General features: G+C 36.5%; 1 protein-coding gene across 1 annotated transcript in view; it reads left to right on the top strand.

The window, feature by feature from the left end:
* Gpd2 (glycerol-3-phosphate dehydrogenase 2) overlaps nt 1-25599 on the top strand; it is a 138492-nt gene that overhangs the window by 93635 nt on the left and 19258 nt on the right. The window contains exons 7-9 of the mRNA XM_010606767.3: nt 9714-9878; nt 10700-10844; nt 16926-17119. Coding sequence (XP_010605069.1) covers nt 9714-9878; nt 10700-10844; nt 16926-17119 — 504 coding nt within the window. The remainder of the gene's footprint in view (nt 1-9713; nt 9879-10699; nt 10845-16925; nt 17120-25599) is intronic.

Raw genomic sequence — 25599 nt, 5'->3', positions numbered from 1 at the left:
TTCGTCCTTCTCCTTCCTTCCTTCCTTCCTTCCTTCCTTCCTTCCTTCCTTCCTTCCTTCCTTCCTTCTGTACTAGGGAATGAACTCATGGCCTTGAACATGTTAGGCAAGTCCTCAGTCACTGAGCTACATGCTCATAATCCTACCGTCCTCTTTTTTTTTCTGCGACAGAGTCTAAGAAGTTTACCAGGCTGGCTTTGGACTTGGGTTGCCCTTGCTTCACCCTCTTGAGTAACTGGGATTAGCCAGCTCGGAATTAAGTTCTAACTTTCCACTTCTTTTGTAGACAAGCCCCAAGTAAAGTTTCCCAATGAACACTGGATTTAGACTGCTTAGAGATTATTATTCTGATAGCTGAAGAATGTTTATGATTTGGACATTAGAAGGCAATCTTCAAAAAAGAGGGAAGGTCACTTTAATATAAGGCTGTCTTTTAAACAATAATTTCATTCAGGGCTGGGGATTTAGCTCACCGGTTTGGTGGCCTGCCTTGCAAGTGCAAGGACCCGAGTTCAATCCCCGGTACCAAAAACAAAACAAAACAAAACAAAACCCAATAATTTCATTCTTACTGTGTTTCTACATATGCTTGAATTTGACCGTTTCAGTGATTGTAGTGGATCAGCAAAGAGATGTATGTTAGCCCTACTTTACAGATGGAGAAACAGCCTGAGGAAAAGGATGTGCTCAGAACCTGAGTTTGTTGTCCGAGGGTGGTTGGGAACTCAGGCTATCTCCAGGCCCAGGTCCAGCCATGGAGAGGTAGCCTGCTGTTCATGTCAGCCCTCCAGAGCTTTCTTGCAGATAATCAGGATTCTGGGCTCTGGTCAACCTGATAAGATATGGAATCTTCCTGTGATTAGAGAGAGAAATCTGATAAGATACAAGAGTCCTAGTGAAACAAATAAAAGCTCTCAAAAGGCTGCCCTGCAGTTAGCATTCCCTAGCTGGTCCTTAGCACTTACTTCCAGGTATTTGTTATATAGCTCACACTCCGAATCACCCCTGGGGCAGGTTGAGCCATTCTGGCATTTTCTAAAAAGTTGTGTGCCTGTACTTGTGCAGGAATGAGGAGGGGGGATTGAAGAGACAGTCCTGTGTAAGTAAAGGTTTCACTTCCCTTTGGCAGTCCTTGGATGAAAGATTTATTTACGCCAAAGAATTTCTTTTGATTTATATAACTGGATTCTCAACTGAAAGTTGACTTATTTGAAATTTTGTGATTGTAATTTGAAGAATTGGTAAAGCTGAGAGATACCAGAGACATCCACTTTCAAACTTAAGCAACAAGGAAATAATCACAGATCTAAAAACCAGCCTAAGATTTTTGTCACAGGCGAATTAAGAAAACATCTGGCCAACTTTAGGAGAAAATTTTTTCAGAGGACATTGAGCAGCAGTAGAACTGCTAGGAAAGCAGAACTAGCTGAAAAATACGGGACCCAAAAATCATTTGTAGCAAATAGAGCTGTGGACAAAATCCTGTGCCACAACCAGTGGAAGTCTGTGGCTCATTTGCTCTGGATTGAAGGAAGCAAGGTTAGAGGCCTGCATCCCAGAGCGCCTCTTTTACCCTCCTGTGGTAGGGAAGGCTCCTGAGATGGGGAAGTTATAGGGTAGAAAGGATACCCAAACCAAACTCGAATAGAATACAAGCAGTTCTGCAGTTATCTTTTGTGGAAATAATCCACTAATGAGTGGTTAAAGGATTAGAGCCCAGGTTTTCTGACATTTCCCAGGATACCAAATTTATAACTAGCGTTGATTACTTTTGTGAAAACTGGCCGAGATTCTCTAGTTTTTAAGAGAAATAACATCCCCAAGATTAAGATTTGGTAATTCTGTTATTTTTACACAATGTATTACCCCATTGACACTATTTTCCTCTGGATTGAAAACCATTCGCTTGTTCTATCCTTTGTGACATGCAGGGTGAAAAAAAAACAAAAAACAAAACAAAAACAAAATCAAAACAAAAAGGTGGGGGGACAAACCAAACTTATTTGTCAGTAGTAAAAAGTGAAGAGAGAGAGAGGTTAGAGATTAGTTTTTGTACATTTTTAGGAAATGTTTGCATTTTAGGAAAGGCAGAAGGGAAAAAGAAAGAAAAAAATTAGAACTGCAAAAATATCCAGTTCCTTCTCCCCCTTAGTTTTTTAAAAAATAATTTTGAGCAGTAACTATAACTTACATATAACTAAGTATAACTTGCATAACTTAATTAAAATATAAAGTCTTGCTTTTCAATTTTTTTTACCTTTTAGTAATAAAAGATAGGGCCAGGGATACAGCTTAGTACCATGACTGCCTCACAGGTACAAGATCCTGAGTTGTCAGCTAGTAATGGGGAAAAAAAAAGGAAAGTAATAAAAGAGAAATATAGTAACAAATTACATTTCTTGAGAACTATTGTGTTATCACATACATTAGTGTCTGGCTTGTTTTTCACAATCACTGTGTTAACCCTATTGTCATTCCCCTTGCATATAGAACTTCAGAGGAATCAGGTGGCATGAGTTAGTTGGCATACATGGGACCTGACCTTCTGCTACATTCCTATGCAAAAAGCTTTGCAAATTTTCCTGTAACTAAAGAGGGAAAAGAAGCAAAGTCTTTTGCATTGGGTTTGGTGGCATTTTAGGAAGACTGGAAAGACAAAGAATGCTAGGAACTGATAATACTTTGGGAGCCTGAGCTTTCCAGGATGGCTGTAAACTTCCAATCTGACCTTTTCCACTTGCTAATGCCCGCAGTGACACTTGCTTAGTTCCTGGCATATAGCAGTTATTCAATAAATATTTTCAAAAGAAATGAAATCTCTGGCATCCGCAGGTCACTTTCCTTAGATAGAAACACCGTACTGTTTAGAGTACAGCTTGGTGACGAGAACTCTACCTGCCTGCTAAGCTGGGCACTCTAAGGAGGCTTATGAGTGAGTTATTGCCTTTCATAAATTAGCAGGGAAGCTTGTCCGGGCTTTTAGGCTTCATAACTGTGTGGTCTATGAAAGAGTATCTATAGAATGGCTTGTTTTTTCCTCTCCAATTTCATTTCAATTAATTTTTGTCACATTGCTCTCTTTCCTTTTTTCTTCCTAAAAAGTATAAACAACTATTTTTGGCTTGTGCTAGAGAAAGAATTGATTGTCCTGGAGTAGGCACAGGGAGTCTTCATTGTAAACTAATGTATAGAACATTTTTGTACAGAAATAGCTAATGAATACCCAAAGCATTCTGTTGTTTGCAGTTTAAATGTGGTTTCATTTTTATTCAACTCTAGCTAGATTCCTAAGTGTCTGAGAAGTAGAAAACTTACTCCTCATTAGATTCATTTAAAACTTTTGCAAGAAAGAAAAGTCCTGAGGGTATAGAAACTTTATGTACTTGAGTATGTCATGTTAAGGCATTTGACAATGTTTCGTTTACATGGGGCCAAAGACCCACAGTTCCACCCTGATTGCTAATTATTCAGATTGTAAATAGCTTATTCCAGAACTTAGGGCTAGACAAAAGAAACATGAAGGAACAAAAGGCCCATGATAATGAAAAAGATACTGTGAAGAGAAAGGTTGGGCAGAATTATGATGCAGGTCACATCCTGTGCCCACATTTAATTGTACCTTTGTATTTAATAATAAAAATGATTACATGCTCAGTGCTAACAGGTGTCCCTTCTTGAGAACTGTAGTACGGATAGGTGACAGGAAATTACTCCCAATTCATAAACTTGGAATATTATGCTTTTATTTAGTGTTTCGCTAGTCTGTATTACAGGAAAATTTCTGCAAAAATGTACTAAATTTAAAGATTTTTTACATTTAAAAATACAAAATATTTTTACACTTAAATAAAATTTAAACTAGTGAGTATATCTAAAACATAGGAGGACATTTTAAAGTATAAGTGAAAGAAAAGACCCTTCTGCAGATACTAAGTGCATTGAGGTTATACTAATACCATAGTCACATCTCTGGTACTTTATGCTTTTATATAAGCTTTGGATTAATTACAATTAGCAGTGATTAGAATTTGTAGGTAGTTATGTTGTTGGAATGTCATTGCCTCAGTTGCTTTGGATTTATTGCTCCTGCATTGGAGTGGTCATCACTCCTTTGATGTTGTCTGGGCGTGGCTGGGTGGTTCTCTGGTGTCTGCTGAACTTGCACTTCTGTGTGGAGGTACTGACAACTGTCTGCTCATATGGCTCAGCCTTTCCCAGAATGTCTGGGGTGCATTGCCACGTATTTCTTATCCTCCTTCTGCTGTTAGCTAACCTGGAAATGCTTCTGTCGTGGCATTGGCAGGGGGCAGGTGCACAAACAGAGACATATGGGTGCTTTTTGAAGCTCTATTTTTATCACATTTATTAATATTCCATTTACTAAGCAATCTAAGTTATGGCTCAGTCCAGAATAGGCATAGAAAGGGACACTGAAGACTAAACAGAGGGCATGGTTATAGGGAAGGAGAAGAATTGGAGTGATATTTGCAAAATACTACAAGTCTGTAAAAGTTCATTTGTCAGAAATTCACTTTAAATCCAGTGATGGAGGAATATGATTTCTGATTATTTTTTTCTTCTGTTTTCTTTTATGAAATGTGTCCTTTGGTCTTTATAAATGCTGGATCTCTTTTGACTTACTGGGGCAAAGTTAGAGAAAGCAGAAACAGGAAAAATGTAAAAGTGACATCTTGAAAGGCACCAGCAGTTATTAAAGATCGGCTGTTCCATAGCCAATTATATACCCTGTGTGATTTCATAGATATTGAGCTCCCGTCTTTGTGTAGGACACAGAAGCCCAGAGCCACTCTGCCTCGTTGCTTACAGGTACAGGTTTTCTCCATGTGGCTGCATTCACTTCCCTGTCCCCTGCCATTCCTGCAGTCAGTACTTTTGGATCAGATTACTTTTGGATATTGTGTATTGTCATAAATTGCTATGAAGACTATGTTCTCATTTCATGTTTTCTCCTTTAAACTTACTCATCACACATATCCAAAGCTGAATTTAATAGTCCCCTTACACGTTCATGTGTGTGAACACACCTTTTTTGCCATGGGTCTTCCTGCATAGTACCCATCAGAAGAGAAATTTTAAATATAATAGTAATTTGAAAGGAGTCTGAGTTTGCCAGACTGCACAGGGGAAGCTGTCAGAGAGGTCACTGTGACACTGTCAGTCTGAGAAATGAAGCACATTCTGGATTTTGTTAGACATGGGATTAAATCTTTGGGGAGTTATTCTTGCTTGCAACCCTCCTTCCCCTTCTTGCTAGAAGTAGTCAAAGTGACTGCACAGTCCCCAGGTCAGGGCACAGGGAGACAGAAATATTCAGAACAGTGGCAGACTTCATTGGTGGTAAAATTATATGCAGATGTTATTTTAATGAAAAATTATTTTTCTAACAATTAGACTTTCTATACTGGTAGACAGACATCAGACAGGTCCATGCACATACAGACCTGTACACAATAAAGGTCCGTTTAGAGGTGTGCTGCACTGAAAGGAAGATAGTGTGTAGACTTTCACAGCAGCACAGAATTTTAGACCTGTAGGAATAGGAAAGTGCCAACTAATGTGTTCCCTCCTTTTCTTTTCTTTTTTCATATTTACTCTTTCTTCATATCCTTTACACACTCAATGATTGTTTTCTTTTTCAGCTATTTTGCATGTTAACTTAATTGCCAAACTTTGATTCTGAGGAGAGCAGTATTGCTGTGTCTCCAAAATATTTAAATGTAAGGCCTGTCTTTTAGATGATGACACCTTTAAATGTGCATGGTCACCCATATTTCACTTAAAACACTGCTCACTATTTGGTGTGCAAGACCACTGAGGGTTAAGATAAAATATTCTCTACCCCACCAACTTTATTCTTTTTGGTGGGTAGATTTTATATTTTGTTTTTCTAAACAAGAGAAAACAGTTATAGTTCCACCTCTCATGTGCTTCCTTCCCTATGCGCTGTGAGCTCAGTATGTGCACATATGCAAGATTTCAAGTGCAAACGAGAACAGAGCAGGAAACAGATTTTCACAGTCACCGTCTGGGTCCTTGTGTAAGTGCCAATGTAAAGCTACTTGCTGAACAGTGAAACACAGTACAATGTTGCCTGGCTCTAAGGAAACGGATTTGAAAATCTAAACTTCAAAGCAAATCAATTGAATGGAGATTTGAAATTATTGTATTACAATCCAGAGACACATAGTGTTGTCAAAAACTTTTTTCCTTCAAAAAGAAAATTACAGGCAGCATTGAGATACTTTTTAAAATACCGGGAAAGAGGGTTGGGGAGATTTAGTGAAGAATGATGAAAACATATCCTTTATAACCCAGGAGGTATACACTGCAAGTGTCCAGGTGTCTCAGAGCAAAGGGCAAGTTTAATGTGGGGAGAGAGCAGTAGGTTTATCCTGAATCCAGGGAAGTATGTGAATTAAGGCAAAATGTCCTGAAAGAAGAAGGGTGTTGGGTAGAGGTGTGAGATCTTGGACTCAATGGAAAAAATTACCTGCCCCCTAGTTTTTAGAAGCTAACAACTACTTTTGAATTCTGCAGAGCAAGGGGCAACATGTGGAAAAGGTCCTGAAGAAGTCAGATACAACCATTTCACCTTGCCTTCTTATTTATTCAACTTAAATGTAAAGACTACTTTAGGGTTAAGTTCAGCTTTTATGTTTTTCTAAAATTTTACATGTTTCTGATTTTTCCTGTGCCCCTCAAATGTCTTGCAACCAACTTCCTGATACCTGATTTTGTTTTTTAGCGAGAAATAAGGCCTTTCAGTCCGTAGAGATAAGATGTTTGATACCTGTTTATTTAACATTTTGAATTGAATTTGGCTAAATTTAACATTTTAACACTTAATGGAAACCTATTCTGTGCCTGGTACTAATGAGAAAGGGAGGGAAGGGAGAGGAGGGGATGGGGAAAGGAAGAGGGGGAAGGAGGAAAGGAAATTTGAGAAAGAGGAAGGGAGAGAGCAAGAGGGAGGGAGAGGGGGAGGAAAGGAGGGAGAAAGGGAGCCGGTGGGGGAGGAGAGACTGACCCTTGTTTCTGTGAGTAGATGTATGGGTGCACGTGGTATGGGGAAGACTATTAAAAGGTTACCTGCAAGGTATAAAACTGATCCAGGAGGAGGAATGAACAGTTTTCCTTGGAGGGAGACAGGATGCAGACAGGGGGTTACTTCATGGGAAGATACTCCAACCAGATCATAAAAGGTGAACAGTGGTTTTTCAGAGCTTCCAGGATGGTACCCAGACAGAAGTGTACATAAAGGCAAGAAGGTGTAAAATGGTTTGAATGTTTAGAGTGCTGCAAATAATTTTCCAGTCTTAGTAGGAATAATGTGAGAAGAATCTTGACAAATGAGTGAGTATCTTGTCATGAAGGGCCTCTGTCAGTCAGTAACATTCCCTTGCTCAAGACAGGTAGTGCTAGGCACTGGGGGTGGCATGTTGGAAAACAAAGAGCACTGAAGTTAATCTTTACCTTAGATTGTAGTAAGATTTAGAAGATAATTAGGAAAATATTTTTAGTATGAACCTGATAAACTATACTGATACTTTAATATGAGCTATACAAGTATGACAGACTAATTTGCTGAGATTTTAGATTTCTTAAATATATTAAAATTTTATATTTTCAAACTCAATTTAGAGTTTGTAATGGGTATATCACTTCACTAAGAACTTTGTCATTCAATAAGTGGGATTTCTGCCTGGTTTCTTGAAACAGTGACCTAATTTAGGATTGAAAATACTTCATTTACACATAGCTTTTCAGAGATTTGTCCGATCTATGAGTCAACACACCTGAATGGGGGAAGTTCCCCATACTATGCTTTCTTCTGCTGGGTAGGATGTTTTATTGTCATATATAAACATCTACCAGAAAGACTGGGTGGGATGAGATTGTGTGATCTCCTTAAGCCGAAGAGAAAATTTGGAGTGGAGTTTTTTTTTGTTTGTTTGTTTCTTTGGGCTGTGTGCATCTGACTTTGTGGAGCATATTTCAGTTGAAAATGTGTGTGTGCATGTGTGTGTGTGTGTGTGTGTGTGTGTGTGTACGTGTGTGCACACTAGGTGAGTGCCTTATCACTGGACTAAAGGATAACCCCATCAGATCAGGGTTTTTTATTTTTATTTATGTATTTTTTGGTACCAGGGGTTGAACCCCAGACCTTGCACTTGTAAGGCAGGCATTTTGCCATTGAGCTAAATCCCTGGCCCCATAAGACCAGTTTTGGATAAGAGCTCTGTATTAATAAAAGTTGTTTACTTCAGTTTAACTTTGAATACAACTGCTGTTTAAAGCAATCCTAGGATTATGTTGAGTTGAAAATGATAGAATTGCTGTTCTTTCTTCCCACTTATTGCTCAACTACTTTAGTTGTTGTTGTTTTCTTCTCCTTTCAGTTTCTTAATTTTTGTATAGAAAACTGCAGGATACTATATTTTGGGCTAATACATGATAACTTTTTGGGTAAGATATTCCCAAAATAGTAAAAATTTTTCATACTTAGATTTAATAAATGTTCTCCCCTTTTAGTGCTTATAATTTGGGGGAAAACTTTCTTGGCTAAGATTGTATTAGTTCAGCAGTTTTAGAATAAGATGTTTGTGGGAGGGGCAACAGGATCTTCAGTCATTGATTCTGTCTTTTTAACTCTGCCCTTTTAGCTGGAACAGATTACTTGTGTAGTGCTTCTCACCCTGTACAGACTGAATCACAAAGAAGAAACTTTACATAAACCATTTATACTCAATGTTTGGTATGCTGGCAACATAAATCAACAACAATATCCATTACAAATTCATCCCTTTATCAGTATTATCTTGATAGAACCTGTCCCAATGTGTGGAATTTGAACTCTGCTTCAATACTTCTAGCCCTGGGTAATTAATTATTCAGGGCACAGGGAACCTGGCCCCGGGAATGTGGAGTAATTCTTCCTGGTCAGCGTTAACTCCACTGGCAATAATAAATAGAAAAAGTCTCCAGTGATGCCAGTATTTTAAAGTGATTAATCATTCCCCCCCCCTCCTCCCCCTTGGTTTTCTTTAACTAGGATTTTTCAGCAATAAATCTTTAACAATACAGGTAGGAATTGTTCTGTAATTAAATTTTGCCATGCTAATTTCTTACCTTTTATGTGCAATTAAAAAAAATGTTACATTTTAAGGAGCTGTGATCAAAATTCAAACCAAGAAAAATCCTTTTATGGAATATAGAGACATTCTCCATGGAAGATTAAGCTCTTGATTTTGAATATTAGATAGAACACATACTCATAAAAATTGTTCATCAACACCAGTTGGGGTGTCAAATATTCTGAAGTTTTGAATTGCTTCACTTTCATGCTTATGGTTTTTCTGTATTAGGAAGAGCCTGACATATACATATGTTCCCACATGGAGAGAATAATTACTTATTCCTTAACTTTCAGATAATTGATGTCAGCTCCTTAGAAAAGGGATATTTTCCTCTGTTTTTGTGGCACGTAAAATGTACTTGCTGAAGTGGTGGTAAATGCCTGCCTGTGGATGACCATGTATTTTCAAATCACGCCCTGTACAGCTGCCCAGCCATCATGTATATTGTGGGCGATAGGGACAGATGTGACATATCTCTTGTGACACACTTCTTTACCACCAGTCTGTGGCTCGAGGTGACTCCTGTCTGTCCCCTGGTGCTTTTCCCTGCCGCAGGACAACACAACGATGCACGGATGAACCTTGCCATTGCTCTTACTGCTGCCAGGTATGGGGCTGCCACAGCCAATTACATGGAGGTGGTGAGCTTGCTCAAGAAGACGGACCCCGAGACGGGCAGAGAGCGCGTGAGCGGGGCCCGGTGCAAAGATGTCCTCACAGGTATGCCACGTCTTTGGGAGAGTGCTATTGCTTAGCATTTGGCCTCGCTTGTATAATGACTAAATTATAACTTCTGTGTCACTTTTCTTTCATTTAGGCCAGATTTCAGAGTCACATTAATTATATTCTTTATTGTCAACAATGACTGGTTTAACATGAAAATTTTCCCTTGTGGAACTTGGCAATTTTTCCCCTTTGTGTTAAATAATAATAATGTTAATGATAATAATAAATGCCCACAGCTATGAATGCATTCCAGTTTCTTTACAAAAACATATTATTAATAAAATTAAATAAATGTGCCAAGTTTCAAAGTATCACTTAAGTGACATAGGCAGTGCATTTATACATCACTAAAGTCAATCACCTTTAACTCTGGTTAGATTTTCATTTTTGCCGGGTTCTGTGGCCATGTAGGTAGTTGGAAAATTGTAACATTTTGAACAAAAGCAGCCTGAGAAATACATTGTCTCACAGCAATGCTGTTTGCTCCTGAGTTTTAAGAAGAAAGCAGCTTATTTACTCACTTCACTTTCTCCACGTTTGGCTCCTTGGTCCTGGCCACTTCATAAATACCCTGAGAAACAGAGTGGGAAAGTGGCGTGCTTTTTTCCTTTAATTCGGACTTGTTTGGGTAAATTTACTCAGGAGTGAGCCTTTTGGTTGGGCTGTTCACTAACTCTAGCTCTCAGGTCCCTTGGTATAGTATGCAATATATACTTTGCCATAGGTTAAGTTAATAGGTGAATTAATAACAATCCACAGCCTCGGTGAGCAGAGGAACAAATGGGGTGTATGACTGATGCTGCTTTCTTTCACAGGGCAGGAATTTGATGTGAGAGCCAAATGTGTTATCAATGCTACAGGACCTTTCACAGATGCAGTTCGCAAAATGGATGATAAGAGTGCCACAGCTATCTGCCAGCCAAGTGCGGGGGTCCATATTGTGATGCCTGGTTATTACAGGTAACTGCATTCCATCTTACTGGCCGGCATCCAAAAAGAGGGACACAAGAATGGCCTGTGCATTTAATTTCTTCTTGCACACCCTTCTTAATAATATGGTCTAAATGCTGTTTACAACGAGGAGAAATAAGAAAAGAAGCTCTTCCAAAGCAAAATATAAACCAGGCCTGAGAATTTCTTAGCCACTTGCAGCCAAACTTGTTTCTAAGGGATAATGATTTGGGATCTATTTTTCAACACTGTATTTGTCCTGTGTAGTCACCTTTGAGACTAAACATTAATATTTTTGAATTATATTTTTAATAAAACAATAAAAATGAATCTTACAGAATTTCCCATGAAGGTCTTATTGTAATTAAGACATTAAAAATTAATTTTTCTAAAATTTATAATTTGCTTATGAATAATATGAAAATGTGGGCTATTCCAGTATTGTTGGGGTTATAACTTTGGAATTGTGTTTTTAAATATAGTAAGTAAAAAGCAGATGTATTTTCCAGTGTATCAGATTAACAAAGATAAATGGAGATGGAGAAATGAACAGGGTAGAGATAAGAATACTTCTTAACTGAAAATCATTTAAGATGGGTAATGGTAATTAGTACACAGAAGATTTTACTACTCTGTATATGTTTGAAATTTTTCATAAATTGAAAAAGAAACATTTGTGTGTTTCTTGCCAAATTACTAATAAGGATTATGCCTAATGTATATTTCAAGGCATCTGTCGAAAAATTCTCTATGGCTATGGTAAGAGTACTGAATGTATATATACTGTTTTTACTTCCATATATGGTAAATCTAGTAGGCAAACTAGCAATTCCACAGGAAGTAGTAATTCACAGGAAAAGCTATTCATTTGACATTATTTGCTGGGGAAGATTAGAAACTACTTCTGTTATTCACCTTGGGAGAATAAATTACAGCATATCTGCAGAAAGGAATATTATATAGTCATTAAGAATTATAATTTTTTTTTGAGGTAAGGTCTTGTTAGTAGTTCAGGCTGGCCCTTGATCTCACTATGTGGCAATCTTCCTGCTTCAGCCCCTCGAGTACTGGGATTATAGTCCTTAATGTTTTTACTTTGGGCTGGAAACACCAGTGTACCTATAGTCTTTGTAAAATTTTATAAATGTGTAAAAGTGTTTGTATTGGTACCTAATTGAGTTTTTAAAAGTATTAATCAGAAGTTTAGTTCAATATAGAGGAGGTAATACATATGAATATTCCATATGGAGAATTCTTCAGTAATTCCAAACACAGTTGTGTACAGTTATTTTGTGTTTAAAAATATTCAAGGCCAGCTAGTTTATGAAGGTTTCTTTAATTTTTAACATCTTGAAAATAAGAGTACAGAGAATAATTGCCATGAGTCTCCATATTTGTTTGAATTTTACTGGATTCAACATGTTTTTGTATATATTATGTCTTAGAGAACACTTAATAATTACATCCTTTGGGATAAACCATTTTTATTTTGTGGACCTTATTTTGACCATTGTTAAAATTGGAAAACATTCTGGCTTTTCAGAGTACACAGATAAGGGGACAGTATAGAGGGTGAGTTAAGTTGACATGTTGGTACAGATTGGTGGCAAACCTATGGCACATGTGTCATAGTGGGCCTGCAGAGCTCTCTCTGTCTGTGAGCATGTGAGCCAAGTACTCAGAAGCCAAGCAGGTAACAGTTTGTTTTCTAAACTAAAATCTTAGTACTTGCAATGTTGGCACTTTGCAATAAATAAGTGAGTTTTGGGTTGTAGTTTGGGCAGTCGATCTCTAAATGGTTTACCATCACTGGTATAGACCTTCCTAGTTTGTTCATCACTTCATTTTGCTGTGTAACCTTGGGAAAATTACTTCTTTCAGATTCTGATCCATTGTCTCATAAAGCAACTAGCTTGTATAATGTTTGATGGTGATCTTTGGTTATTTTGTATTTGTTTTATTACTGTTTTATCCTTAGGTCTCAGCACATTTTTTAGCATATAATAAGTAGTACCTAATAAACTCAGCTGTGTAATAAATATTTTTTGAATGAATCCTACTTTTTTGTATTAACCTGCCAAGTTGAGCATTTGCTTTCTTTGTGTACTAAAGTATTAATATAATTCTTGCTCAGTTTGGATTTGGAATGTCCCCAAAGGCCCATGTGCTAAAGTTTTAGTCCCCAGCTTGGTGCCATTTGGAGGTGGCTGAAACTTTTAAGAGGCAACCTAGGAGGAGGACTTCTGGTTGGGGTAGGGATACCTTTGAAGGGATTGTGGGACCTTGATTTCTTCCTTTTGCTCTCCAGTCCTGGCAATGAGGTGAGTAGTTTGTCTGGCTACTTTGCTTGTACCAACCATGATGTGCTACCTCACCTCAGGCACCAGGGCCAACTGATCATGGGCTGGAAATGTCAAAACTGTGAGCCAGAATAAAACTTTCCTCCTTACAAGTTGATTTTTTTACCTTGTGACAGAGTCTCACTATGTAGTTTAGGCTGGCCTCAAACTCATTGTGTAGTCTAGGTTGGCCTTGAACTCATGGTGATCCATCTGTCTCAGCCTCTCAAGTGCTGGGATTACAGACGAGTTGATTTTTTTTTAAGTGATGGAAAGGCGGCCAACACAACATTTGTAAACAATATATTTTTTTTAATATTGGTAACTTAAAATAGAGAGGAAGCAAATGAAGTTCTTCATCTTAATGCTCAGATAATGCTTGTAGGCAAAATAAATATGTAAAAATAATGTAAGTGCAAGATCAGAGAATTCTAATACTTTGGAAAAATAGAGAATGAAAGTGAAAGCCTCCCTTTTCTCTTCCCATCTCCCTCCAGTTGTTTTCTGTTAATCAGTAGTAACCCCTTCCTTTCAATTCCTTACAAAAAAGTTTTTTGTTGTTGTTGTTGTTGTTTTTGTTTTTGTTTTGTTTTTTTTGGTTTTTGACTTGAACAAATGTCTATTTTGTTAAGGCAAGACTTGTTTTAATGTCAGGAAACCCAACAAACAAATTATTTTCTAAAGTCACTCTTTGGTGTATATTAAGAACAAATCTAGAATTTCCATCAGAGTTGTGGCTAGATGCTAAAGCAGCCATAATATATCAACTGACTGAAATACATGAAAATAATCACCTGCCCTATCTAGTGTACTGATGCTTTTTACTACTGACGAGAGGTCATTTTTTTTTCTATAACATGTGTACATACAGTTAGCTCTAATGCTGATTGCTAAGTAGTTAACAATAAATTGATTTCAGTTTAACTAAGGGTACTTCAGGAAAGCAATGGTCTGCATGAGAAAAAAGCTCATTACCTTTAATCCTAGACACACACATAAATTAGCAAGCGTTTCTTCCCAATGTCACATGAATCATTTGGATTGAAGAGACCTGCGCTGCATTGCATTGTGCGAGCCATCACTGTAGTTGATATCCATTGTCATACTTTGGTGTGACCTTGCAGATTGTATTCTTCATAAGAAAACAAACTCTTCCTTAAGGGAGAGCATGAATTAGATGATTTAGAACTGATGAAAGATATTTCCAAGTGAATTCTTAAAAATTTTGTACTATTCATTAATAGCTTTGTCTTCCCTCTGTGCTTGTTAATTTTATGCTTGATGCATATGTCTTCACTTAAGCAATTGATTCTGTACAGACTCCAGTTATATGTGTGTTGGTAACCATCACCTTCACCCTTTAAAACTGCTTTTATTGCATTGCAAGTTTTAAAAGGATTTACTAGGTGTGCATTTCTAACTATATTTCCTACCTAGGTTGCTGAATATTATAATTTGATGCTTATGTTATCAGATTTATTATTTAAGGAGTATGTATTTGGTCCATGAGAATAGTTGTATATAAAGTGTGTCAGCATACAATTTCTCAAATGGTAGGTTATGGAATTTTGTTTCAGTAAAATACTGTGTATCAGATTGAATGCTCGAACTCTGAATGCATTAATTTCCAATTCTAATGTGACTGATTTAATCTAAGGACATATCATTCTGGAATAAAAATGTACTTACAGCCGGGTGTGTTGGTGCATACCCACAAATCCAGCATGGAGGCAGCCTGAGGAAGGAAGACTGCAAGTTTGAGCCCGTACAGGGCTACTTAGTGAGACTGTTTAAAAAAATACAGACAGCTGGGGATGTAGCTGAGTGGTAGAGTGCCTGTGTGTTCAGTCCCTAGCACTGCAAAAACCAACCAACCAATCAACCATAAAATTTAAGATTAACTGATTAACTACTTTAAGACTTTTACAGTTTTGTGACAAATACGGAGAAAAAAGATTACTGTCATATTTAGAGACCAAAAATAATCTTTCTAGTTTCCAGATTATTAGAGTAGAAGTAATTTCTTCTAAATAACCCCAGTGAAGGTTGGCATCTCTGCTGCAGGCCTGGGTGGTTGGCATGTTTCTGTGGTGCTTTTTTAGGTTTGCAAGTGCTGTGCGCTCTCTCCTTTGTCTCTAGTAGGGAACAGGCTGTGATTTCTTTCTGCAAAGGCTGAGAGAACATGACAGGCACATGGGGCTGATGGTTCCTTGTAGAGAAAGACTATGTAGTATTCCTTGTGATTTAAATAAAGGCAATGCATTAGGTAAGCTGACTGTAGTTTTCTTTTTTACATAAAGATACTTTGGGTTTGGTTTTAAAAAGTTGTGAACCTCTCATCCTTACACATTTGAATACATCTTTAAAAAATTTTAAGGGAATAGAAATCATAAAAAGTTGACTGTATGACCTTTTATTATGTATTTATTTACTGATTTGGGTTTTTGTAGACTAGATCTTGCTAGGTAGTCCAGTCTGGGCTTGAACTTGCTCTATAACCCAGGCTGGCCTTGAATTCACAATTCTCCTGCCTGAGCCTCCCAAATACTGTGATTATAGGCATGCACTGCCATGCCTAACACCTGTCTTATGCCTTTTCAAATTTGTGTGTGTAAGAGGGATTTCTTGAAATTTGGTCAAACCAAATAGAATGTGTTTTCTATTTGAGAAATTGTATTAATAGAAGCTAAAATATTATACAAAGTACTTTCAGTTGGCATTTATATGTGAATTCAAATTCAAACAGCTCTCTGATTTGTTGTGCTCTATTTGATTAAATATGATACTTTTGAATTCCTCCTATCCCTTTAACATCTCCACATTTCTTTGAGTATCTAATGACTGCATTAAAACAACAATTTCTAGTAATAAATATGACAGCTTTTGTTCATGTTTATGTACAATTGCCTATTCTTTCAAATGTGTTTTATACTTTGGTTTTTATTATTATTCACATTGTGTCAGCAAAAATGCTTGGCTAATACTTTGGAAGATTTTTACATAACTGTCAGAATAGGCAGCTTACACCTTCATTTAATAGCAGAATACACTACTATTTTCTATTTAAAATATTTTCATTGCTAAAGTGTTCCTTTCACTTTGAAATGTTCTAGGACATTGTTATTCAGGCAGTAGTGAAAACCTCAGCTCTTTTTTTTTCTGCATGCACTTCTTGAGATTTCTGTAACCTTGAAATAAGGTAAGAAATCTCATATTTGGTGAAGTGGCACAAGTTCATCTTAGCACAAAGGAGTGAAGACTTTATGATTGCATTTTAGTTTCTAGAAAGTTAAACTCTACTTTCTCATGTACTTCTGGGGCCTTCTACAGAAAGATGTGCCAAATGTCAAATGTCCAGGAAAATACTTTTCATAGACTTGAAAAGAGGTTGAAGGGCTATCTTTCCGAGACCACAATAAAAGAAGGCATTTGTTCCCCCTGACATTATCTGATGTGAATGGTCCAAAGAATATAAAAACCAAAACAATTGGGAGTTAATTAACTTTCAATTGTTGAGGTGGGGAGAGTAATTCTGCTGCAGAATAGTATTATTATCACATTTGTACAGTAGCATTTTTTGGCCAAAAATAATTTTTTCTTTCAGGAATTTCTGAATTAGGGTAGGGGCAGTAAAGTAGTAGTTTGTTTTTTTTGTTTGCTTATTTGAGCATTAGTGAATAAAATAGTTTTGTAGAGTGAAGATTAATATTAAACTTTGATAATTTCAGAACTAAATTTCTCTTTACCTTAGCCCCGAGAGCATGGGACTGCTTGACCCAGCCACCAGTGATGGGCGAGTTATTTTTTTCTTACCCTGGCAAAAGATGACTATTGCTGGCACTACTGATTCTCCAACTGACATTACACATCACCCTATTCCTTCAGAAGAAGATATCAACTTCATTTTGAATGAAGTGCGTAACTACTTGAGCTGTGATGTTGAAGGTAATATAAATATTCCTTTAACCTTGTCCCCTCCATTGTTTGGTAAAATTTTTACTTATTTTTTTTTCTATTTGCTAATCTTTACTTTCACTGGTTATACAGCTTTTACTGGCTAAACATGGATTTAATTTTGGCAGATTTGTACACACACATAATATACTTTGATCATTTTCATATTTGTTCTCCTTTCTGGTATCCTCCAAGCTTTTCCAGCTCTTACTGGAATCACCTTGTCTCTAGTCTGATTCATCTTCACAACTGGCCTGTTATCACTATTTTGTGCTACCCACTTCTAGATTTATGCAGACAAAATTACAACACAATGCAAAGAAACTACATTTTCTTCTGTACTTTCTGCATCCACAAGAAACTCACACAAGCCATTTCTGATCATGCTAATGGCAAGACTGAAGTGTCACACACAGCTTTCTCTACCAGAGGAATGGGAAATGCTTGCATCACTGTTTGGCTTTGTAGTTTGAAGAGGTCTGGTTTACAGATATAGGATATCCATAAGAAATGATTATGCAAAGAAATGAGAACACAGAGGTATATGGTCTAAGAGGTTTAATGCTCTGTATCTTAGCACAGTTTGTAAGACTGGGAGCTTTTATAAAGAATAGAGGTTTTCTCAGCTCACAGTTTTAGAGGCAGATGATCTAAGATCAGGCAGCCCCATCTATTTGGTCTCTGATGAGGAACTCCTGGCTACACCCAACATGGGAAGTAGCATTACATGGTGGAAGTTTGTATAAGAAAATGGGAGAGGGAGAAGGAAAGGATGGAGCAAGAGACTGGGCACAGGCTAGGCTTGCTGCTTAATGACAGCTTGATCTCTGGATTGGGAGACCTAAGTCACTCTGTGAGACTAGCATTAATCATGAGGGAGGTCAAATATAATCATCTTCCATGAGGCCCCACCTCTTAAAGGCCCCACTACCTACATGTTGATACTGTTAAAATGTGGTGAACAAGTTACCTGGCAGTGCGTTGCCATGTGGAAAGCACAGTGAAGCTGAATTTACTTCTACCCAAATCATATTTGCGTATTTTAACTTGGATGATATAGCATTTTTTCCCATTGAACTTGTATAATGAAATTTTTAAGCAGGGTAATCCCAGAAGTTTCCCAACATTATCCTTCTGTATTTCCTGTCTTAGTTACCAGCCTCAACAGCTACCAAGTCATCCAATCTAAAAATGAAAGCTTTTCTTTGGTGGTCTCTTGTTTTCATATCAGTTTAATTCCTATCTATACCCACTTCAAAATCCTTACAGATCACTTTTCACTTCAGTGCCCTGGTTCACACTCACATCATTTCTTACTCGGACAGTTTTATCTACCTCCTAATTGCCTCTCAGTGCCAGGTTTCTATCCATACCTCATCCAGCTTGGCATCAGAACTCACTTTCTGAAACTCAGTGCCCCTCATCACTCTCTTGCACAAAAATGTTTCTGGGGTGTCCCCTCACTTACTTTAGGAAAATTGTGACACTCTTGGATTGAACATAAGGTTTTTCATAACTGTCTTTGAAGGTTTATATTTACTCCCTCTCCACATATTTTATGGTCTGTTTATTCTATTATCATTTCCAAATCAAGCCATATACTTTTAAAAATTCATGCCTTGTTTTTGCTGAAGCCTCCTTGATCTGGATGCCCTTTGTGGCAGTACTCATTTTGACAAAATATTTATACTTCAGAAATTTTTAGACTTCATAAACCACCTGTCATTTGTATTCCTCACACTCCCATTATATCATGACATTGCGTATTCTAGGTAATAGTCTAAGATGTACTCTCACTTGGAGCTCCTTGAGAGTAATGATTCTTTCTTTATCTACAAAGTTCATTATCTAACTGGTGTGCTATTCATGATTGTTTTGAGTTAAAATGTTAGTTATGGGCACTTTCAAGGTTTTGTATACTGCTAGCAGTTAGAAAATCTAAAAGTGGACAAGTTTTAGATTCTGAAAAGCAGCCTTCGTCTGTCAGCAGCCTTATGATATTGATTTCAATGAAGGACACACACAAACACTATTTTAGTCTGGATGTAACTCACAAGCAGCTATGAATCCTTTTTCCTTAAAGATTTTTTTTTTCATTTTGTGATCATATATTTACAAACAAGACTGCTTTGAGAAATGGTTCAAGTTACTCTCTTAGTTTAATTGATTAATCCATATTGTTTACTTTTCTGGTATCTAATCTAAAAAATAAAACGGATATCATCTCACTCTCAGTAGTCTTTTTGGATATCTACAACAATACTATAAATGTACTGAATAAGTATAATTGAAGTCTACATAGCTTTTTAATTTTATTTTTATTAGTATATTTTTGCAGTACATAATTATTACATTCTTTGAGCTTTTTGTTTCTTTGTTTCTTTCTTTTTTTATTAACGATGTTTCTCTGTGTTTCCCAGGCTTGCCTTGCATTCACCATCCTCCTTTCTCAGCCTCCCAAGTAACTGGGCATATACTGTTATTAAATACTACATATTAAAATACTCAAAGATTCATTGCAGTTTTAGTTTGATACTTTATTTTTCCTTTTAAAATCGTTGGAGCAACACACAAAATGAATTCAAGAGCAGAGAGCTTTATGTTGAGAATTCCCAAAATTTTGGAGTTCAAATGCAGCAAGGATGGAAACTCTAACCACTTACAGTGCTGAGAGGCTGGATGTTTCTGGAAGCAGGTATGGGTTCCAGGAGGCTTCTGTGCCCATGTTGGGATCTGTATGAGAGCAATAATTCCCTTGGCTGTAACAGACACTGGATTACTTTTATTCTGCCTATAACTATAAGGAAGACTTGGCAGTACCTGATTGACCCATGAAAGCTTTTTCAATTAGCGTACCTTTTGGTTGTTAGGGAATTGATGAAACTGATGAAGTTATTGTTAATTCTGATGTTTGGTAGAAGTGGTTGAAGTTGATACCCAAACATTACAGATCAGCCCTTTCTCCTCATGGCCAGGGGGCATCTTGAGAGTAAGAATCTTCCAAGGAGCAGATATCCAGGATAAAAGCAGAGATGATAGCTCTGTCATAGACTTCATATATTTCCATCTCTGCACCATCTATCACACCTTTCCTACTTACACTTTTAAAAATTATTAATTAACAGTGATTCTTTATAGTTTGTTTCCATTTTAATTTCTAGTTGACTACATTCTCATATTTGAGGAGTTACCCTGGAGCTTGATAAAATATGGGCAAAAGTATTCTGTATCTTAAAAGTGAGGATATTCCTGTTTGTATTTTTTCCCAAGCAGTTTTATTGAAACCCAATATTCTCTTCTGTACTAATGAAAGGTGTGAGAGAAATTCAGCTTCAGGCACCATTCAGTCATTTGAGTATATGCTGTTACCACACATATTTTAATGTTTACATTCGTATGCCTTATTTTTAAAACTGCCGTTCAGCACTTTTTATACTAGACACTCTGCTGCAAGCATGTTGTCTATATTATCCATTTGATTCCATATAACAAGTTTATTTTTCCCACATTTGTTGAAGAAACTGAGGCCCATAGCTAGTTGCATTTGAGTGTAAGTCAGTCTGTGATACATCCTTCTAAATACTGCACAGTACTCGGATTAGTAATTCTGGATGCCATGATGTGATCCACTAGAGAGTGAATCTATCAGTTCATTTCATGGAAGCTGCTAGACACCTCTAGAATGACAGTGACCTTTCCTCTCCCCTGGCTTTATTTGGAATTGAATGTTAAACTATGGGAGGTTTTGTATCTTATAACTAATCTCCTGGGTCAACCAATTTTCTCCACAGACTAAAAAAATTTAAAAAGTTTGGTTTAGGTCCTAGAGCAGTAGTTTTGAAATGTTTCTCATTCAACCTGGGTTGAAATAATCATTGTAAAAGGATTTATTAAATGGATAAGTATAATTCTGACAACAGCTTCTGAGCCTCCCCAAGTGGCTATATCCTTAAGAGAAAAAAAAAAGTGTCAAATCTTAACACTCCATGCTGTTCACAGCAGCTGCCACACTTCTGCAAAATGCGTTGGAACAATTCTGAAAAGCATTTTGCCTGTTGGGAATAAGACCATGTCTTCTTTTACAATTTAGAAAGCTTTCCATTCACAGGCTGAATTTTCTAGATTACTTGTTTTCTTTTCTGAAATGGGTAATTGATAGTTCTGCAGTTCATATTGAGTTAGGAAGAAAAATGATCTTTTGAAAAATGTGTCATTAAGTCTGCTGTATAGAGGTTAATCAGAAGGATGCAGTGGTGAAACTAAGCTATGACTTAACTCGATTGAGAGAGACAGAAGATTTGCCGAGTGCTTTATCCACGTAGTCTTTCTGGAGTGCTTCTCTGTGCCACATCTCTACTTGTACACAGGTTTTCACATGTGCAATTAGTGGTGTTTATAGATTGCCTGTTATTCAATTAACAACTGAGCTGGCCATATCAACTCACTGCAGACTTGCCTTTTCCCTGCCAGAGATTGTACTAGGGTTATCAACTTACACAGGCTTGGATGTCTTCCAGCTGTTTAATTATAGTGTCATGCGCTTTGCGTATTCTAGTTTCATTAGTTTTAAATGTAATACGGTATCTTATTTCTGTGATGAACACTTCATTTAAGCAGGTTAAAGATTATGGGAGAGAAGCATTGATTTCTGACACTGTTTCCCCTGGGTTCATTTAGATATTTTCACATGGCTCTTATTGATTTTCTTGAAAGAGGTAAACATAAGAAAGAACACCCCAAAATGTATGCCTCTCTAACCAATGTGAAGCAAAAACCACACATTCAGTTAGTCATTCCCTGTGGACTTCCTTTTCTTTTAGTTTGCAAAATAAATACTTGTCTTGGCAAGTAGGAAAGGATAAAAATATTAATTCTAATTTGAAGTAATCACATCACACTTAGTTTTTTCAAACTGTGAACAATATCTGTGCAATTTTACTATTTATAGTCAGTTTACTCCTACATACTCTTACTCAGTTTACCCTTACATACGGTAAAACCTGAATAAGTTATTTATCAAGGGTGTAACAAAAATTGTTTTTAAACATGATGGTAAAAGAACTTTTTTACTTTGTCACTACCTTTTGAAAATATTGCCAAGTACTTTTGTACACATTGGGAGGACTCCCCTTTTTTCTTTTGTTGTTGTTGTTGTTTTTTCCTAACATCTTGGGAATTGGCATCTAAAAGCACAACTTGCTGCCATCTGGGTGAGTCACTCTAATAAATAGTCTTTAATGATGGATTTTAAAACTTTAAATTAATAATAGTTTTGCTTCCTTTCATTTTGTTTTATTTATAGTATTCCTTAATTCTGAAAGAGAATATCCAGTTGTTCTAATATAATCATAATTGCAACCTTATATAAAGCTTTGCACATTGGCTTAGACACCCAAGTGTTCTTGCTTTTGATTTTGTATTATCATTTCTTATAGTTTGACACAAAAAGTTCAGATAATGCTTTAATATTTCACCTCGTATTGATTGATAACTGCACAACTCTTTATTTCATGCACTGTTTGGAGTATTGTGAGATAGACCAGTATTAGAATTGCCATTGCTGAAGACTTTCATTGTGGGGAGAAAGAGATGAAACAGCAGTGAAATCTTTCGTAGCTATGTTGGCAGTATGGGCACCAGAAAAAAATCAAGGTGAATTTTTGAGCTTTTAAAATTATTCTCTTCATATGTTCCATCATGGAGAGTTAAAGTAGGTTATTTAGCTATCTACTGTTGCCTACAACTTGTATGGTATAACCAATTTCTAAGTAAAAATTTGAGGGCAGTAATATTTACTTGAGTAAAAGTACAGTTGTACCTCAGTTCAGGAATGCTTTTTGTTTTTGAACAATTTGGTTTGCAAACAAAAGCATTTGGCAACATTTTGTTTTTGTTTGCAGACTTTACATTGGATGACAAACTGGACCACAGCTATCTTTCCCACACAAACACAAATGTGGCCATCTTTTCCAAAATCGTGGAACAAATTAAGTACATGAACCAAGTTATCACCTTTTATTTTTTTGAACTCATGAGATTAGTAAGCAAGGAAAATGCTTTGAACTGACACATATGGAACATAAAAACCAGAAAATGTTTGATGTTACAGCATATTTAATTCTCATGAGCAAAGCACATAGTCAGATTTCAATGGCAATATATTCCACTAGCGGTGTGGGCCAGGTGGCCACAGTGTCTGTCACTTTCCAATTTGGTGACCTTCCAGGACAGGGCTGACCTCTCTTATTTGGAAACTTTTTACTCTAGCACTGCCTTCTGCTGTATGATAACCACTAGATATTGTTAAACTAGTTAAATTTAAATGAAATTTGAAGTTCAGTTCTTCAGTCATGTGAATAACATTTTGAGGGCTTAATAACTGCATGACACTAATAGCTGGCAAATTGGACAGTGTTAATTTAGAATATTCCTATCACTACAGGAGTGTCTTTGTGACTGTTGTGCCTTTCAGACTTGATGCTACTTAAATATACTAAAGGAGGAAATGTTCCATTTTTGAAAAAGTTATTAGCACATGTTTATAGTACCAGCTGATATTCATTGTGGGGAATTGGTACGTGCACATTATACATCTCTATTCTTTTTCCTCCATTTTTAATTGTTTTTTTTTTTTGCCAGCATCAGATTTATTTATTATAAGTCTTTGTCAAGTTAATTATCATAAACACAGATTAACAGCCAGGTTGACAGGCTTTTAAAATCATATATGTAAAACACATTAGAAAATTATACCAAATCAGCATATACTTTTAGATACATTGGCCATGCTGAACTACAATAACTTTTTTTGCCAGTCTGTCTTTTATTTTGCACATATATAAGAGAAACCATGAGATATTTAAGCTTCTGAATCTGACTTACTTCACTTAGCATTATCTCAACTTACACCCTTTTTCCTACAAATGACTTACGTTTATCCTTTATCAGAGTAAGTACTCCATTGTGTATATATACTACATTTCCTTTATCCATTCATCTGTTGATGGACATATAGGCTGCTTCCAAGATTTATCTATTATGAATTATCCTGTTATAAACATGGGCATGCATACATCACTGTAACATGATGTCTTTAATTCTTTTGGAAAGATACCTAGAAGGAGAATAGTTGGGTGAAATGGAATTTCTGTTGAGTTTTTTGAAGAATTCCTATAGTGATTGTATCAGTTTACACTCCTACCAACAAAGAAGAAGGGCCCCCCCAACACAAAACCTCTCTAACATTTGCTCTTGGTTTCTTGATAATGGCCGTTCTATTATTTGAAATGAGATGAAATCTGTGTTGTTTTAATTTGCATTTCTTGAACAGTCAGTGGTAGAGCATTTTTCACATATTTATTGGCCATTTGTGCTTCTTCATTTGAGAAGTATCTGCTTATTTTATTTTATTTGTTTGCTTGTTTAGTACTGGGGATTGAGCTCAGGACCTTGACTTGCAAGTCTGGCAGTGGCACCACTGAGCTAAATCCCTAGCCTAGTGTCTACTTAGTTTAGATGCCCATTTTTTGATTGGGTCTTTAAATTTTGTGGGGTTATAATATTTTTGAGTTCTTTATATATTGTAGATATTAGACCATTGTCTGAGGAGTAGCTCTCAAGAACTTTTTCCCATTCTGTAAGTCACCTCTTCACTCTTTTGGTGGTTTCCTTTGTTGTTGGTGTACAGGGATATGGTTGATGTTTGAGTATTGACTTGGTATCCTGCCTTGCTACTGAATTTGGGATCTTTTGGTGAAGCTTTTGGGACCTTCCGTATAGAGGATCATGTCACCTGCAAGTAATAATAGTTTAATTTCTTCCTTTCCCCTCCACGTCCTTTTTATTTATTTCTTTTGTCTAATTGCTCTGGCTAATGTTTTCAGGACTGTATTTGACATGAGTGGTGATAGTGGACATCTTTGTCTTTTCCTGATTTTAGAGGGAAAGCTTTGTTTCTCTTTATTTAATATGATGTTGGCCTTTGGTTTGCCATAGATGACTTTTATCAGATTCAGATTGACTATCTATATCTATTTTCTTTAGAGTTTTTTTAAATCATGAATAGATATTGGATTTTGTCAAATGTTTTTCTGCATGTATTGAGATGATCGTGTGATTTTTGTCCTTGATTCTTTTTATGTGGTATATTACATTTATTGATTTGGGTATGTTGAATCATCTCTGCATCCCTGAAATGAGTCCTACTTGGACATGATGTATGATCTTTCTGATGATTTGCTATATTTTATTGCCAGTATCTTATTGAGGATTTTTGTGTCTATGTTCATTAAAAAGATTGGCCTTTAGAATTCTTTTTTGGTTGGGTCCATTTCTGGTTGTAGAATCAAAATAATGCTTCCCAGAATGACTTTTGAGAGTACTGCTTTCCTTTGGGAAATGCTTAATTTAATGTAGTCATTGGATTTTGGGGTTTTAAATTGTTTGTTTTGTTTTATTTTTGTTTTTGTTTT

Source organism: Fukomys damarensis, unplaced genomic scaffold (assembly GCF_012274545.1).
Source record: "Fukomys damarensis isolate Sample0158 unplaced genomic scaffold, DMR_v1.0_HiC HiC_scaffold_26, whole genome shotgun sequence".
NCBI lineage: Eukaryota > Metazoa > Chordata > Mammalia > Rodentia > Bathyergidae > Fukomys > Fukomys damarensis.
This window is presented reverse-complemented; position numbering and strand designations above follow the sequence as displayed.